General features: G+C 40.7%; 1 protein-coding gene across 2 annotated transcripts in view; it reads right to left on the reverse strand.

Annotated features, from left to right (window-relative positions):
- Positions 1-18,209, reverse strand: part of SLAIN1 (SLAIN motif family member 1) — a 64,916-nt gene that overhangs the window by 20,205 nt on the left and 26,502 nt on the right. The window contains exons 3-5 of one of the 2 annotated variants that reach the window (XM_067712920.1): positions 6,449-6,598; positions 5,062-5,211; positions 2,092-2,433 (exon numbers count right to left, since the gene is read on the reverse strand). In XM_067712920.1, coding sequence (XP_067569021.1) covers positions 2,092-2,433; positions 5,062-5,211; positions 6,449-6,598 — 642 coding nt within the window. The remainder of the gene's footprint in view (positions 1-2,091; positions 2,434-5,061; positions 5,212-6,448; positions 6,599-18,209) is intronic. The other variant, XM_067712921.1, reaches the window with a different exon arrangement.

The following is an 18,209-nucleotide window of genomic DNA, read 5'->3' on the forward strand; positions in this document are numbered from 1 at the left end:
GAACTTTCAAGAGCCATCCCTTTGGAAACCAGGCAATGTAGGAGCTATGGAAGTAGGAAATATTAACACGCACTTCTATTTATAATTATTTTCTTTTATCCATATTATTTTAATAATTTAGAAAAATATTTGAGAGATTGGTTTCAAAGTTACGCCTCTCATTCCACAATTTTGTTCAAATAATCCTCTGGTAACAAATGAAGGCTCAGATATCTGAGCCACATTAATAAAAGTTTAAAAAAACAGTGGGGCTGGGGAGACCACCTTTACTTTTTCAGCACTTTGAACTTTTCCAGCGTTTTTATTCCAGGCAATGGAATGGTCATTATTTCATTTATTCCTTATGACAAACTTAGGTTAAAGGATTACATGTTACATAAAGGAGAGTGTACCAGATGATCTGATGTCCAATTATACCTAAGTTTTCTAAGAAAGGGATGTTATTTGTTTACATTTTGTAGCCAAATAAGTGAGAGCTCAGAGGCATGAGAAGCCTGGGAAAGGTGTAAGTGGTAGGCCAGGAGGGGAACTCAGCTCGTACTGGCCTTCAGAGCCTGTGTACTCAGCCATTAAATTGATTAGTCAGAAGTCCAATCCAGAGAACTGCTGTTGTATTCCATTTTCCTTTACGTGTGCAGACCAGACCTTTTAGAGAAATAAAACTACCACAGTCAGACACCAGGCTGAGAAATATTTCCACTCTCCTAACAGGAACCATCATAACACAGATTTAGGGACACCTAACCCTTTTCATAATGGTGTTGAATATAAGTTAACACCACTTTTCTAAGGTAGGACAATGATCCCATTGACAGCTAATCAAGATGCAGAGGGAGCATCTGCTTGACAGGCAGGATGTGATGCTCTAAGACACTTGACAAAAAAAGCCTTTGCAGAAACAACTCTGTGCCCTCTCCCGCAGTTTTAATGATGCTGTAATTTTCGTTAAGCACATAAAATATTGTCTTCGATATTATGGGCTTTAATAAATTACTCACTAGTGGCAGTCACTTTACCTGCCACTGTTTTTGTTAAATTTGAAATCTGAAGGTATTAAAAAAGAAAGACTATAAAACCTTAGATATTTTCAAATGGTCTCTCAATTAGCATGAATAATACAAGTGCAGAGGAAGAAAAAGTAAACACTAAGTACATGATAGCAGGTGATGACTAGTATGATTTGTATTTGGCCTTGCAATATTTTTAAATAATTTGTTGGATCATTTCTGGGCCCAGGTTTGAGAAATGCTGCTGTATCATAATTAACAGCTATAACTCTATAAATATCGTTGGTTTCTCCACACTCTACAGGATTTGTGTGTGAGGGTCAGACTGATCATCAGTGCAAAAACATATCAGGCTTAGAATATCACATGATTATTCTCCCTATAGTTCTTGTAAGTCAAGATCTATAACTCCTGGGAGTGGGGAAGGAAGATAAATGATGAAGAGGGAAATAGAAAAAATTACAAAAAAAGAACGACACATATTCCAACCCACCGTGCTGCCATCAGGACAAATCAACTTGCCGTTACCACGCCAAACATCAGCTTCCATAGCCCCACTGCTGCACAGGTCTTAATTCTAGATGTCAGGACACCAGAGGGAAAGACACATCCCAAACTTCCCCTAAATCTCGATGTGCACAGCAGCATCCTCTCCAAGCACCACGGTCCACACTTCCCATCCATCACTGTGGGCTAGGAGCAGGCCGTCAGAGATGGGGGGTTTTAAGAAAGATGAGAGAAGATGCGGCTCCGTGCCTCCGACTCCATGGAACTAGGAACTCCTCAACTTCCACAGCCCTGCTCTCCTACAGCTTTACCAGCCACAACACGAAGATACTCCCCCATTTCTGACTCAGTCTGGTACCTCACAACGGTTTTCCTGAAGCTATAAATCTGGGACACATAATCAGAAGCTGGTCAATTATAGATTTAAATGTACACCAACCAAACTGATAAGGTCTTAAGGATGTACTTAATAAGTCTTGGAAACATTTACCAGTTATTTATATTGACCTTGAAACCATTTCTTGACCACGTATGAAAGATCCAAGCACATCGAACACCAACGGCGCGTACAACTTACCTCCGTTGGTCCTATTTGGTTGCTGATCTGGAGTTTGGGCTTGAGGTGAATAATACTGTTGCTGCTGGTAATTATTCGAAGGAAAATACTGGGACCCGGGGCTCCTCCTACACTCCCGAATGCTGGAGAAAGTCTGTGAATGGGGGATTCCTCTTTGGAAAGGTGAGCATCTTGGAAGACGAGGCTGAGGTGGTGGCAGGTGATCAAATTCCTCCTCGTCCTCCAGGCTGAATCGATCGTATTCTTGATCACTGCATGTCCCTTTTTTTCCTGAATTCAGTGACACACTGGAACTAGGTCTCGACACAGATGCTGAAGTAGAAGCATAATCTTGCCTGAGACCTACGGAACAACAGGGACTGGTATTTTATCTTATGAGGCATTTCAATCTGGCTTAATTATTAAGTTCCAATTCATCAAATATTTGAGGAAAATTTGTGTCAAGCAAGTGATTCAAGTGGAGACCCACTATCTTGTTCTTAGTTTATTACATCCCAAGAAAACAGACACGTTTACCTACCAAACAGACAGCTAATACTGGACTATTCTGTTCTGGAAAAAGATTGCCCCAATTCCAGTGAAGATTAAATATACCACTACAGTTCATCTATCAGTATCTGTCGATTTCCCCAAGCCATTCCTTCTGGAATCTGGAGAGATACTTAGGAAGACTACTTAGGAGACACTATTCATCATCATCTGGAAGTTTCTAGTTATCTCGTTGCCAACCCACACTTTTTTTTTTTTTTTTTTTTTTTTGCGGTACGCAGGCCTCTCACCGTCGTGGCCTCTCCCACTGCGGAGCACAGGCTCCGGACACGCAGGCTCAGCGGCCATGGCTCACGGGCACAGCCGCTCCGCGGCATGTGGGATCCTCCCGGACCGGGGCACGAACCCGTGTCCCCTGCATCAGCAGGCAGACTCTCAACCACTGTGCCACCAGGGAAGCCCAACCCACAACTTTTTTTTAAAGTAGTCTATGCCTGACTGACTGCTTAACTTCCGAGACTGACATCCAATCTTTCAGCCATACATTTTTTTAGAAAGAGTTACTGTTAGTGTATTGTTACTAAATAACAACATAAAATAATCGTTTTTCCTCTCAAAGTGTATCTTATTAAATCTTGCATAAGCATTACAGTCTTTCTCATAGTAGCCCTGCCCAATTCTGAAAGCAGGAAATTGTTATGCTTAAATGATACTTGGCTGTTTCTACTTATGTTGGCCTCAGAAGATAATTCCAAAATAAGCTTAGCCCAGGTCTGTGATCTACATCTTCTTTTGCCTTTTGATACCATTAATACCCTTGAAGTAGTTCACTCTCAGATTAACTGTTGTAACCTTATTGCAGAACCAATAACTCAATGTTATTGGAAATAACATTTCCAATTATCTCTCCTGCAATAATTATGTATCTTGAGAAGTACAATTTTTATGGAAGTATAGTTGACTTACAATGTTTTGTTAATTTCCGCTGTACAGCAGTTATTCAGTTATACATATATATATATACACATAATTTTTTATATTCTTTTCCATTATGGTTTGTCTCAGGATACTAAATATAGTTCCCTGTGCTATACAGTAGAACCTTGTTGTTTAACCATTCTATATGTAATAATTTGCATCTGAGAATGCATTAATGCATGTTTAATTGAATTTTTATTAAGATAACTACACACTCACATGCAGTTCTGGGAATAATAGAGATCTTTTGTGTACTCTGTCCAGTTTCCCTTGATGGTATCATTTTGCAAAATCATAGAATAATAGGACAACTATGATATCGGCACTTATATAAACCCATCTGATTTAGATTCTCCAGTATTACTTTTATATGTGTACCTGTATTAGTATTAAATTCTATACAATTTTATCACCTGTAGGATCATATACCTATCACCACAGTCAAAAACAGAGCAGCTCCCTAAATCCCTCATGTTGCACTTTTATAACCACATCTACCTCCCTCCTGAGAGCCCACGCCATATCCCTAAGCCCCGGCAACCACTAATCTGTCATCCATTTCTAAAATGTTGTCATTCCAAAATGTTATATAAATGGAATTACACAGTATGAAATCTCCTGAGATCATCTTTTTCACTCAGCGTAACTCCCTGGAGATTCATCCAAGATGGTAATGTCTATCAAAATTTATTCTTTTTTCTTGCTGAGTAGTACTCCACAGTATGGAGGTACCCCCAGCTTAATTAACCACTCACCTACTGAAGGACATCTGAGCTCATTCTGGTTTTTGGCTATTATTATAAATAAAGTGCTATGAACATTCATATACAGGTTTCTGTGTTTCTGAACACAAGTTTCCATTGCCTTGGGATAAATGCCCAAGAATACAATGTGCTGGGCCTTATGGAAACCGCATGTTTAGTTCTCTGAGAAACTGGCAAACTGTTTCCACAGTGGCTACACTGGTGATGTTTTACATCAATGTATTTTGCCCAGAGTATGTGCTAATATTTTACAATGGTCATGAGACTGTGAGAAGCATTTAATTGCGCCACCTACAAAGTAGGATGGGAGGAGAGAACAAATAGAATTGTTTGCCCATTACCTGGGGAGAAATCCCTGAAACCTCCCCACCCCCTTAGATTTCAAGTAGAAGCCTCTAGTTTAAAACGTTTTCTAGTTTAAAAAGAGGAACCGGGGCTTTCCTGGTGGCGCAGTGGTTGAGAATCTGCCTGCCAATGCAGGGGACACGGGTTCGAGCCCTGGTCTGGAAAGATCCCACATGCCGCGGAGCAACTGGGCCCATGAGCCACAACTACTGAGCCTGCGCGTCTGGAGCCTGTGCTCTGCAGAGGCTGCGACAGTGAGAGGCCCGCGCACCGCAATGAAGAGTGGCCCCCGCTCACCGCAACTAGAGAAAGCCCTCGCACAGAAACGAAGACCCAACACAGCCAAAAATAAATAAATTAATTATTTAAAAAAAAAAAAAAAAGAGGAACCTACTTTCTTCTTGCAGACGAGCCATGATCTGAACATCAGTGAGGTCCTGTAACTTATATCCCATGGAGATAGAATCATCCTCCAGCTCTGAAGTACTCAGCTCACTGTCTATGGATGACTGGGGACTGAGAGGGGAGCCCCTGGATGTGTAACCTAAAAACAAGGGAAACGTGTTTGTTACTTAGTCTAAAGAACTGCTATCTGCATGTGCTTTACAGTTCACATATCAACAGTCAGCACTTCAAGGCATTCTCCAATCAAAAGGCACAGAGTGGCTGAATGGATTAAAAAAAAAAACAAGACCCATCTATATTTTTCCTGTTTTCATTAAGTCACCAAAAAACAACCAACACACCACTATGACAGGAGAATGGCAAGACAGTATGCACCTCTTCACGTGTTCATAATTCATATATACAAAACCACTTGTTTTGCTTTCTCAAATTCAGTTTTCATAATTCAAAAATCCACTCTGTGCTGTACACTAAAAAAAATTGTTGAAAAGGTAGATTTCAGTAGATTTCATGTTATATGTTTTTTTTACCACCGTAAGACAAGAAAAATCAATAATGCTAAGTCTGCATCCCATTAGCTTAAGTACATACCTAAAGGCATGGTATAAGGATACATATCCTGCACACTTTCAGTGAAGAATCAGACATGCTTGTCTCTGGTAGTAATGGAGTATATATTTGAAACTAAATTTTAATCTGGTCCACTTTTTAAACAGGTACAAACAGCAGTGCTATACATGGATAAGAATATCACACATAAACGGCACACGTCCATACAGGGAAGCACATACAAAACCTTCATAATTTAGAACCGTCACAGGAGACTTGTAGTCACTCATGAAAGTGAGAAAGTAATGGCCTGAGATAGGAGAACCAAGGAAGAAAGGGCTGAAGGGAGAAAACTATAGGGATGGAATCACCAATGCTGAGACAACTATGAGACCGTCATCTCATAAAAAGCTACTATGACTATTCTTTCTACACAGCCCTGACTTAATAAAAAGCACCAACAATTTTTTAAACAGCAAGATATAATAAAAGTCTGATAATCTTCAATCATAATGAAAATCATAAAGACCTTTATTTTGTTCAACATTTAATTTTAAAAGCACATTATGCATTTGGAAACACATAATTATATATATATGCATTTGATAGAGTGAAGGCTGCCTACTGTACACAATTGAGAGCAGATTAATGACGTTAAAGTACAAATTAACGCTAGCCTTTGTCATTACCCAAAGTAAGCGTGCAGCAGACTCCCCATTGTGATAAGTAAGATTACCCTCAAGCTTTTCAATGAAAGGTGGATATTTAAGCTGTGTTTAGTGACTGATTTACAAAGCAAGCCGCTAGACGAGAAGTTGAAATATTACCTGTTCTTTCAGGTGTTAGTATTGCTTTATTTGAGGTTTTAGAGAAGCTGGGAGTATTAATGCCATTGCTATAAGGGCTGAGTCTTGCCACAGGGCTATAAGGAAAAGCCAGTGAGACATTTGAAGGGAAGAGACTCCGCCATCGGCTAGCTGTCACAGAAGCAGAAAATAAACAGCAGCGGTTAGCTATACAGAAGCAGACGTTGACTTGTCAGAGGGAGAAAGGGAAGAGGTTAACAAAATGAAGAGACAAAGCAACTTTTCATTCTTAACTGGCTCTCACTTATCTAAGGGAAAACATATGTAAAAGCGGGCTATTTGTGAAGCAGGGCCCTATTTCTACCTTCATTAAGAACCATTCAATCAGTGCCACCTTGATTACAGTCAGTATGTCTATATAACAGTGAAAAGTTGTTTTTAATTTCCTCATTACGAATATTTTCTATTTCTGAACAAAAATTTAACTTTTAATAATATAAAATGTTAATGTCAAAAGAAAAACTCAAGGAAACTTATCTTTAGAATTATGGGAAATAGTTCTTAATATTAACTGTTCATAGTCCTATTTTTTTCCCTAAGTTTTATTTTCAACCCATTTAATATTAATAAATGTTGACCAAAGAATTATTATGGAAACTTGTTCTTGGATTATGGAAGAAACTTAAAATGACTACTGTATCTTACTGCATCTCTGCTTGAGTCCAAAACAAGCTTTATGGAAAAATGATCTACAAAAATCACAGAAGGGTATATATACACCAAAACTTAGTGATAGTTATTTCAGGTGGCAGGCATAGAGGTAACTGATAATCTGCTGGATTTTTTCTTTATAAAAAATGTTTTCCACATTTTCTGCATTGAACATGTGTTATTTAGGTAACTTTTAATGGTAGGATTATACCTATTATTAATTTAATACTATAAAATAAGGAACAAAAAGGAATTTTACCTGCATTGGCAGATGATCTAATTGCACATTATCTCTCCTGTCCTAATTAACATATTTCCCTCCTCCAAAATTACCAGCCCCTTGGATCTTGGGATCATAAAAAGACCCTAACTTGTAAAAAACAAAACAAAACAAAAAAAAACTTCAAGTCACACCTAAAATCACTTCCTCTCTCTTCATGACATACAAATTACTGTGCTAGTCAAAATCCACTTTTCTAAAAAGCAATGTGCTAAAGCAGGACAGGAGGGAATAGATGAAAAGTATAAATTAGGTTAAGTTTCACTTTGAGCAATAACTTCGTTACATTTGCTGGAAATTCGACAAAACTTGAAGAAACAAGTATAAAAGGAACTGCTTTGAAATGCACTCCCAGGACATTTTTAATGAGAGATACTAATGAGCAAATAGCTAAAAAGTGTTCAAAGATGGGCAGTGGGGTTGGAGAGGAAGAAACTGTGGGCTGTGGGCAGGCAAAAAAGTAACAAGCTCCAATCCTGAGACTGGTAAGGTCCTTGCATATTAGCACCACGGTTATTTATAAGAGCAAATGCTTCCTGTTACTTCAGCAAGAATTCTTGAGAAACAGCACCATCCCATTCAAACAACTACTGAAGAAATAACCTTTTCCTTATGCAGATGGAAGAACTAGTTGAGGAAACTACATTCACAGTGATTCTGCTTTCAGAATCCACAAGTTTCACGAAGGGGTCACTGCCAGGAAGCCTCATTCCTAGTTGACACCAGACACGTCACTTATCCAACATGCAATTCCCAATCTGTGCCAGAGCAGAGACGTGCAGAGCTGGCACTCCCTTCCCTAAACCACCAGATATGTAAACCTGATCCCAAAACACACTGAGAAGTACGGGTTAATATGCAACACACACCAGGTAGCTCTTCTCACATCTTCAATCTCTATAACTCAAAGTTTCTCATTAAAAATTCTATATTAAAAAAAAAAAACCAATAGTTCTTTGTGACAGCTGACTTGCTTAACAGTTGACGTTATGTTACACCAATATGATCACTCGCCAGGCAAATTACAGTGACTGCGTGTTCTCACCCACAGATGCAGGCGACAACGCATCACCACTAACGAGCATTCATTACTCTACACAATAGCTACTGTGACCCGGGCCTCCCAACACGATGGCACAGCGACTGTGGCTATGACAGCAAGATCCCAACGAAGAACACAATTAGCATCTATTCCAAGAAAGAATGCTTTGCATTGTCCTTTGGCATGGAGGCTTTTAAGAAGAGGGAGGAGAATTATTGCAGAGGCAAGCTAACAAAATAACGATGTTATATTAGTGCCCGAGGTTGTGGTGGAGAAGGAGAGTGCAGGGGAGCGGAAACCTCCGCATCCTAGTTATTCTTCAGTGTGTAGCTAAAGAATTGTAAGAACTGCAACAGGAAGCATTTCCTTAGAGGATAAAAACAAACACAAAGAACTTTTCATAGGGCAATTTTGTTTTTTCCATTTAATTAAATGGATTTTCTGTATACACGAGGATGTCAAATTTTTTGAGAGGCTTGATGATGATCAAAATGACGCTAAGAAAGGAGCAAGACAGCTTCTGATAAAGGAGAAAATGGGTGATGAACTTCTGAACAGCTAAGCTTTCCTATCCTCCTACTCTAAAGTTCTATCGGTAAGTACAGGGCTTCTCCAACTTGGATCAAACGTATCATACTTGGCAGGGCTTTCATTCCCAAATACCTAAGTTAAACTCTCTCCCAGAACACTTCTGTCTGCACACTCTCTGTGGTCCTACTGCCACTTCCTTCATCAAGACCTCGCCATCTCTCACTAGATTATCGCAATCTATTCTTCAGCCAAGTTCCGGCCACCAACACTGCCCTCAGAAAGCTTGCTCTGAGCATCGCTACCAAGCTTGTGTTGGTCATTGATTATTTTAACTGTGTTGCTCTCTTCCTTTCTAAAGTAGCACAGTGGCTTTTCACCCAATACTAGATCTCAGGGACTCCAGATCACCTCACTAGGGCCCTTACCCAATGCCCTATACCTCACTTCCCACATCTAGAGTGTTTCTAAAGCTTCCTTGTTAAGAATACAATTGGTATTGGTTAAACTTTCGACTTTGCCACCTTCTGTCTGGTAAGCATTTTCTATTGAAATAAACGTGACAAAGTACTAAGTTGTGGACAGATACCTCATCTTTCGGCAAGAAACTAGTTTGAGTGTCCAATGGTCTACTAGGTTATTTTTTTTGTACACCTTCAAAGTTGTCTAACTTAAAAAATAAATTACACTATATCTGTGAAGCTATTTTTTGTACATTAGGCAAAGTATAACCCCCCTGCAAAAATCAATTTGATAAATGCTCCAGTGATGATAATATCAAGAAAAATCATAAAGGATAGGTAATGGGATAGGTTTAAGAAAGAATCTAATTTTTTTAAATTTTCCACACTAAAAATTATTCCTAACAAAAAAGTTCCCAGAAACCATGACCCTCCTCCCATGCCTTGATCATCTTTGCCTACACTCATAGTATATATAGTAAATATTCAAATTTTTGTTGAATATATATATCCATGCATATAATCAAAATCTAATTTAAGAATGCAGTATGGCTTAATTCACATAAAATGAAAAAGAGTAACTGATCTAATATGTAAACCTTAGTGATAATCCTCAAAAGGACAGTACTGCATCTACCTAAGAGTTCAAAATAAAGCAACACTCTATTCTGGAAATAATCATTTTCACACTTTCCCCTTGTTATAGACAGAGCCAGTTGAGTACCCAATACAATGTCTGGCACATAGTATATAATCGATAAATGTTGAATGTGGTCAAAATCTTGGCAGGTTCACTAATACTCCCCTATTTCAAACCATTCTACCATTCCTACCTTGACATCTAAATGATTTTGCCCAATTTCTTAAACTTAATATAACTATAATTTAGTATATCTTTGAAGACAAAGGTGAGTCTAGACATTTCAGCCTAGCTTGAGGCCCAGTGAAGAAATATACCTGTAGCAGCACTTCGTTAATACTTCCCAGTAACCGCTAAATTGTTGAACTTTATGTGTGTGAATCTTCTGGTTTCGAGCTAAATGATTTTATATCACTAACGGCCAGGTCCTGTGCGGAGTAACTGATGCATCCGGAGTAAACAGGCTTCAGCCTAGATGAGCTAGTTCCTACAATGCACAGTTAAAGTGAAGGATTGTGCCAGGAACACTAGTTGGCAGTAAACCGTGCAAGAAGGCTACAAAGCTTCCTCAAATTCTTGAGATGCCAACATTTCTTAAAATCAAAGAAACCATATACAAAACAGCTGAAAGTGTGTTCAGTGGAATTTCTGTACACCCCACTATCAGCGTAGCATCTGAGCTGGGTGAGTCCTGGACTCTTACTCTGTCTAGTGGCTTCTAACAGTACAGACACACTTCTAACCAGGTGCTGTGGTCTGATTTTTTTGTGTCCCCCTAACATTCATACGTTGAAACGCTAAACCCCAAAGATGATGGTATTAGTAGGTGCGGCCTTTGGGAGGTGCTTAAGTCCTGGGGGTGGAGCCCTGAATGGGAGTAGTGCCTTATAAAGAGGCTCCAGAGAGATGTGCCATGTGAAGATACAGGGAGGAATCTGCAACCTGGAGAGGGCCTTCACCAGACCACGCTAGCACCTGACCTCGGACGTCCGGCCACCAGAGTTGTGAGCAATAAATTTCTGCCATGTACAAGCCACCCAGTCTGTGGTATTCTGTTACAGAGCAGCCTGAACAGACTAAGGCATGGGAAGTTATCCTAAAAACAAGCCCTACTCTACTTCTCCCATCTTTTTTCTTTCTTTCTTTATCATCCAAGAATAAGACTTTAAAAGTCAAAACTGCAGTTTGCAGAGCCCATGGCTCACTAATTTCCCACATCCTGTTACTTGTCTCTCTCACAAAGCAGGTGATCTGGAACATCACTCCAGAAGGTTGGAATGATCCCAGCAGTGTGAGGAAATCAGTCTAAAGCAGCCCTAGAAACGTTTTCTTTCTGCAGTTTTTAATAAGCCTGATGAAAACTCATTGACAGCAAATCTGAGTTCTGTTTTACTAAAATTCACAGAACTGCCTTCTACATTAAGTCATATTTTTGCATCTCCTTGCTCGTGGCTCTTCTCAGCTACCCAAATTTATATTCTCCATCATTCCCTAAACCAGGAGCTGCTTGAGGCCAACTATCTGTGTACTCCTGAGCCAAAAAAAAAAAAAAGTCTAGTGCTCCAGAATAATTCAGACACCAACATTTACAGACCACACCCAGAGTCCGTCCTTTATTCAACATTTACCAACAGATACCAAAAAAATAAAGGTCCGTCTCCTGGAGCGATCTCTTCCATAGGTACACACAGCACAGAGTTCTTTTCCTGCTCAATTCCCAGTCATTCTGGGAAATCTGCCTGGCCCCTATGCTCCCACCTGCTTTTCTAAAATTCATTTTTCTATTCATTTGAGTAGGCACCCACCATGGTGGCTCTCCAGTGCCAGATGCTACAGATACTGAGCTGTGTAAAATATGGTTACTGTTCTCCCGTCCTTCCCACTTCAATTTCTAAAGACCAGTAGTGCAAAAGACAGGCAAGTAACAAGAGTACAAGCGCCATGACAGCACCATGAAGTGCACGCAAAGTGAGGAAAATGGTCACCTTTGAGGGAATCCAAAGACTTCACCAGAAGACATGATGTTTAACATGGCCCTTGAAGGTTGAGGAGCTTATCTCCCAGGGTACAATGCCATTCTACATATTCATTCTGGATAACACATGTGAAGTCATGGAGGCGTGAACAAGCAGGGCATATTCAGGGAATGGCCGACGTTAGGACTGAAGCATAGGGTATATGTGGAGAAGTGTTAGGGCTGGAGAGCTTGGGAGGATCCGTTTCTGCACTGTCATGTGTAAGTAGAGGCTTTAATATTCAAGTACTGTCTTGACTTTGAGAAGGAGAAAGTCATGATCAGATATGTATTTTCTGACGACATATAGAATGATGGACTAATTGGGTAGAGATTGATGATTGGGGGACCAGTTAGGAGGCTTCACAGTGCAGCTGGTGAGACACCACAAGGTACCAAACTAAAGTACTGGCAGAACATTTGGTGAAAACACGTTAAGCCACATCTGAGCTGAAGTGGAAATATCTGGTGAGCCAACGAACACAGGGAGTGGACAAAAGGAGTAAGGCAAAGCTGACACCATGGATTCTAAGACACAGATGCCATCCGCTAAGACGGGAAACATGAGATAAGCATGCTTAAGAAAAAAATGAATTAAATTCGAGATACTTGTAGGACATGCCTATGTGCTCGTGTCCAGTAAGGAGTCAGAATTCAGGAAAGAGGGCAAGAGACAAAGAGATCAGGGTACATCAACAAGTAAGTGTTAGATGAAACCGCAGGCATGAGTGAAATCACCCAAGCAGAATATAAAGAAGGAAAAGAGAAGAGGCCTAAGGAAGGAACGTTTAAGAGTGGGTATGGGGAGGATCAGTGGAGGTGGCGGGAGATGAAGGTGGGTTTTGTGGCCTCTTACCTGTAGATCAGAAGGCAATAAACATGCTGAGAAGGCAGAGGCTGGAATAGAGAACCTGGCAAGTATTAACAGTAATGACCAGCCCACCACTAAGACAAGCACAGATTATTACCTAGGTGAGTCTGGAGAGCATATCTCCGTGATGATACTAATCTCAACAGGCAAGCCTAAACAAAACACCTGAAGATGTTAGCAAGTGTCCTTTTTATGATTCTCTAAAGGGCATTTATGTCCTACTGGTTTAGGTTTAGATAGCTGAAGTGTGGTGGCCATATTACTCACGGAAATGTCAAAGTGACACCACCTGTGTCATAAATAAGGGGAAAAAAAGCCCTAGTGATTGAAGGTTATTTGCCACTGGGGAATTTTAGAGATCTAGGGTAAGATCTTGGTAAGAAGAGTTAGATGTGGGTCTGGAAGGGCTAGGTGGCTGTATTCAATGCCTATGAAAGTCAGAGATGAAAGTCACAGCAACAGGCCAACACAAGAGTTGGCAAACATTTTCTGTAAAGGGCCAGGCAGTGAACATTTTAGGCTTTGCTGTCATATGGTCTCTGCTGCCACCACTCAACTCCGCCAACTCTGCCATCACAGCATTAAAGCAACCACAGACAATACCTGCATGAATGAATATGGCTATGCCCCAACAAAACTTTATTTATATATATACCAAGAGCTGAATATCATAGAAATTATGGGTCATGAAATATTACTGTTCTTTAATTTTTTTCAACCGTTTAAAAATGTGAAAGAGGCCATATAAGAACAGGCAGAAGGCCAGGTATGGCCATAACTTGCCAACCCTTGGACTACTATACATACAGGTTTTGTAATATTCCCTCTGATAAATGCACAGGATTCTATTGCAAGGGTATGTCAAGGGTTAAGACATAACGATAGCCAATAGCATTCTTCTCTACTGTCACTTTTCATAACATACTGTAATAAAGACCAACAAAAGACCAAAAAGACATTGGACACCAGAGTTCCAGTCTCCATCCTGCCACATGCTAGTTCTCAGATCTGGGGCAGATCAATGTAACATCCTTGTGTTGCAGCGTTCTCATCGGAAGAGAAGGTATGTTTGTCAGAGGGTAATAAGCAGGGCTGTGGCGAGTATAAGACAAAAGTTTACACCATGTATTCACAAACTACAAAGCATTTTTTTTTTTTTTTTGCGGTACGCGGGCCTCTCACTGTTGTGGCCTCTCCCGTTGCGGAGCACAGGCTCCGGACGCGCAGGCTCAGCGGCCATGGCTCACGGGCCCAGCCGCTCCGCGGCATGTGGGATCTTCCCGGACGGGGGCACGAACCCGTGTCCCCTGCATCGGCAGGCGGACTCTCAACCACTGCGCCACCAGGGAAGCCCCAAAGCATTTTTTAAGGAAAACTAGTGAAAAGTTACAGCAAGTTGGGGCAAAAACGTCTTCTAAATTCTGACGGAAAATGTTCTGGAAGCTAGGTGGGAGAAAGGAGAGTGCAGAAATGATCCGCTCTTCCACTCTTCCTAATACTCAGGCCGTTTAACCTGCCTTCTCAAAATGATGGGCATGCTTTTTACGTTCTAGCTCATCTAGACAATTTCACAGGCTTAATCTTTCCTCAGCTGTTAGCAACTCAGAAGCAAAGTACTGAACCTTGAACTTTCAACAGTTTGACCAGGATGGGTCAACAGTTCTCACTTATTTACCCAAAGGCTATCTCAGAGGAAACAAACGTCCCAAATGACACATTTTTAAGAAATATGGTTTCTTCAAAACCACAAGCTTCTAAGTCATATCTCTGAGTCTTAAACAATGATGTTCTTTACCACAGAGTCACGGAAAGTAAAGGAAAAGGAAGCAAGGAGAGATTAACAATCATTCAATCCTTCCGCTTTTATTCTTTCTTTTATACAACAGGTAGGCAGGCAGGCCTCAGTTCCAAGCCAAATAATTAGAGGAATTCAACTACGTGGCCCTTTACTAACACCAGGTACAGAGTGGTTTAGGATCAGCGAAGGACAGGCGACATCAGCTCTTTTAATACTTTCTGTTCTCCTTATATTGGCAGGAAGCTGTATCCAGACCACAGCATTTTGCTCTAAGCCCACAAACCACCGGGGCAGGAAGAACTCCATTTTCACAAACCATCCTCTCCAGAATAAACTTCCTAGGTGATTATGTTACAGCTTTACATACCTACAGCCTACAGAAATGCTTGGACTAAGCTTAAACGGGGGAATTAAGAACCCTAGGAAAGACAGTATTTTATTGGTTCACTCTTACAAACTCTGACTGCACAGACTGAGGTAAAGGTTTTCTGGAATAAGTTCACAGGAAGTAATAAGCACTGCTGACTTGGCTCCAACCCGCGCCAGCCCCCTGAAGTAGTAACATATGGTTTGCAGCTTATCTGATCCACTATTTTTACTGGGTGAACCTGAGCAGCATTAATTTCTCCACAGCTCTCCCCGGCCTGATAAATAAGCATATGGGATCTAGGAGGTCCTTCTACTGCTCTGAAACAGGTGGTCATACTGCTCTTTCCAGACATACAAAAAGTAAAGAGGATTCAACTATTATGCACACACCAGTGCACTGATATAAGGAGAAAGGCTAAAGAACTAGCAGATGAGGGCCTTAACTGGTGTAACTGGTATTCTTAGGGGCTTCTTTTTTTTTTTTCTTTTTTCTTTTTTTTGCAGTACGCAGGCCTCTCACTGCTGCGGCCTCTCCCGTCGCGGAGCACAGGCTCCAGACGCGCAGGCTCAGCGGCCATGGCTCACGGGCCCAGCTGCTCCGCGGCATGTGGGATCTTCCCGGACCGGGACATGAACCTGCGTCCCCTGCATTGGCAGGCGGACTCTCAACCACTGCGCCACCAGGGAAGCCCTCTTAGGAGCTATTTAATCAGAGTAAGTTACTCATCACCCCCAAGTCTCTCAATCTTCAAATTACAGCTAGAAAAACCTACTAAGTTAATTTGAATCTTTTCCCACAGGTTCAGTCCATTCAACCTACAATGACAAATGTAATGATTTAAAATTATATGTTTTATATATATATGATACATATACACCTATGATCCCGGAACATTGTAGATACTCAGTATTTAAACTTCCAGTTATATTCAAAATGTAATAATTTATAAAAACATGACTTACATACCACCTTCAAAAAACATCTAATAAAACAGTTCATTTACGCATATAAATAATACCTAGAGCTAATCAAGAAAGTCACTTTCAACATTAGGATTAAGTTTAATATATTAGGTTTGAAAGTAACTAAAAGATGGTGTATACCCTCAATGATTGGCATATAAATGTTTAATATTTGTTGAATGAGAGTTACAAAATTTCACCACGAAGGAGTGTTACTTGATAACATTTATTCCACAGGGATCAGAGTTTTATAATTATTCTTGATCTGAATTTCATCATTAAAGTAATCTAGCTGGTTAAAGTATCTCATCATCATGAGTAAGGCACTAGACCTTTTCTACTTCTCAGACCCTAACCAGTCCCGAGACCACACGCCGAATGCTCTTCTCTCCCAGCCACTACTGGATCCTTCTCAGGTCTTCTCTAACCAGGACAATGGTCTAAAAGTAAAGCTGGAAAATGAGACTTGGGAAGGGAAATTCTGTGGACTGTCCACTTGTTTCCACTTAATCACTGGTCAAAACTGAAGATAAGCTGTCAGCTTTAGGCACACATGGACCAAATCCAGTGTTATCCGGGACTGGAGTGACCTCTATGACTTCACAAGTCACCATCGTCATCAGACTTCCCATCTGCAATTAACAGGGGAGGTTAAAAATAAATCTAACTTCAGTAGTAATTAGACTTCAAAGGCATGTTTAAAAATTCCCTTGTACAGAAGTCATTTCTCCCTTGGGCCTGACTGCTATGGCTTACAGCAAATTTAAGGACAGTGAAAATGGCCACAGAATGTGAGAAGAGGGCCCATGTGAAAGTAATAATGTAACCTGCAAAGAACAAGGGAAAAGAGTGACCTAAGAATCTGTCAACCATGCGATGTTGTCATGCGGATTGCAGACGGCTGCTCTCAAGTTAGACTACAGCCACAACGCAAGCCGTGACAGCCGGCTGGAACAACTTCCACGTTCGACACGGCAATAATGAGAGAAGGAAGATGCTACAGAATCCAATTCTATGAAGAAATAGGCTAGACGATCTTGACCTTTGAATATAGTGGCTTCCCCCCAGCGAACTCTAAGGATAGACTAGATCACCAGTAAGAGTCCCCCTGCCCTTGAACATGTACAGTGTGGTAAGAATCCAAGCCCAGTAGGCTAACAGAAAGCACTAGAAGCTCCTGAATAGAAGAGTGATGGAAGTGGAATTTGAACCATCCTTCCTTTTAGCATCTCCTGCGCTAGGGTACTCTTCTGCCAGTAAGGGACACAATGTGTGTGGCCTACACTCCAGTGGCAGAAAAGGCCTCTGACCTACCAGTCTTGAGTGGTAGTAGAAAGTAAACATACCAATATAAATAGCTTTGACAAAGCAAAAACTTTTTTTGGCCCTAAAACTAACAACTTCCATGATTTTATTAAAATACCTGCACGTAGAAGAACATTCAAATATACATAAAGGTTATAACAACCAGATCCATTTGGCAGGAGTTTTGCTTTGGAATTTGGGGACAATTATATAATTCGTAAAAAAGCGCAACTTTAAGTAGACAAACCAGCACCAGCTTGTTGGTGCCTGACTCCCCGTGGTGAAAAGGTTAGACATTTCGTGCATGCTCCCCCTCTCGTACCTTCCACCTCGGTTTGACGGTTCTATCTGGACACTGTCAAGGTTTATTGTATTTTCGTTCTGTGCAATAGCTGTGCTTCGGACAAGCTTTAAGGTGATCACTGGATGTCAAGCCACATAAACGTGGCATTTCAGTGTTTTGGTGTAGTAAGTACAATTAACTGGAGAACTGAGCATTGTGAAAGGACAGCAGCCGAGAAAAGTAACTGGACTAGACCCCAACAACTAGGGGAAGGACATCGTAAGCCCTCAGAGTCAAATCACTCTCTTATTGTATCTTTCTTGGTTTCTCCTAGGTCATCTTGGTGACCTAGGGTTTGTAGATCTCATGGATCTCTCTCCTGGTACTTTTCCCGCCATAAAACTAGGGTGCATAAAGTAAAATTTTCTAAATCTTTGCAGATCCAAAACCCTCTCCCACTTGTCTCCACAATTTACTATTTGCCTGGGTACGAAATCACAGTTTGAAAATAACTTCC

The sequence above is a fragment of the Pseudorca crassidens genome, chromosome 18 (genome assembly GCF_039906515.1).
Source record: "Pseudorca crassidens isolate mPseCra1 chromosome 18, mPseCra1.hap1, whole genome shotgun sequence".
Taxonomy (NCBI): domain Eukaryota; kingdom Metazoa; phylum Chordata; class Mammalia; order Artiodactyla; family Delphinidae; genus Pseudorca; species Pseudorca crassidens.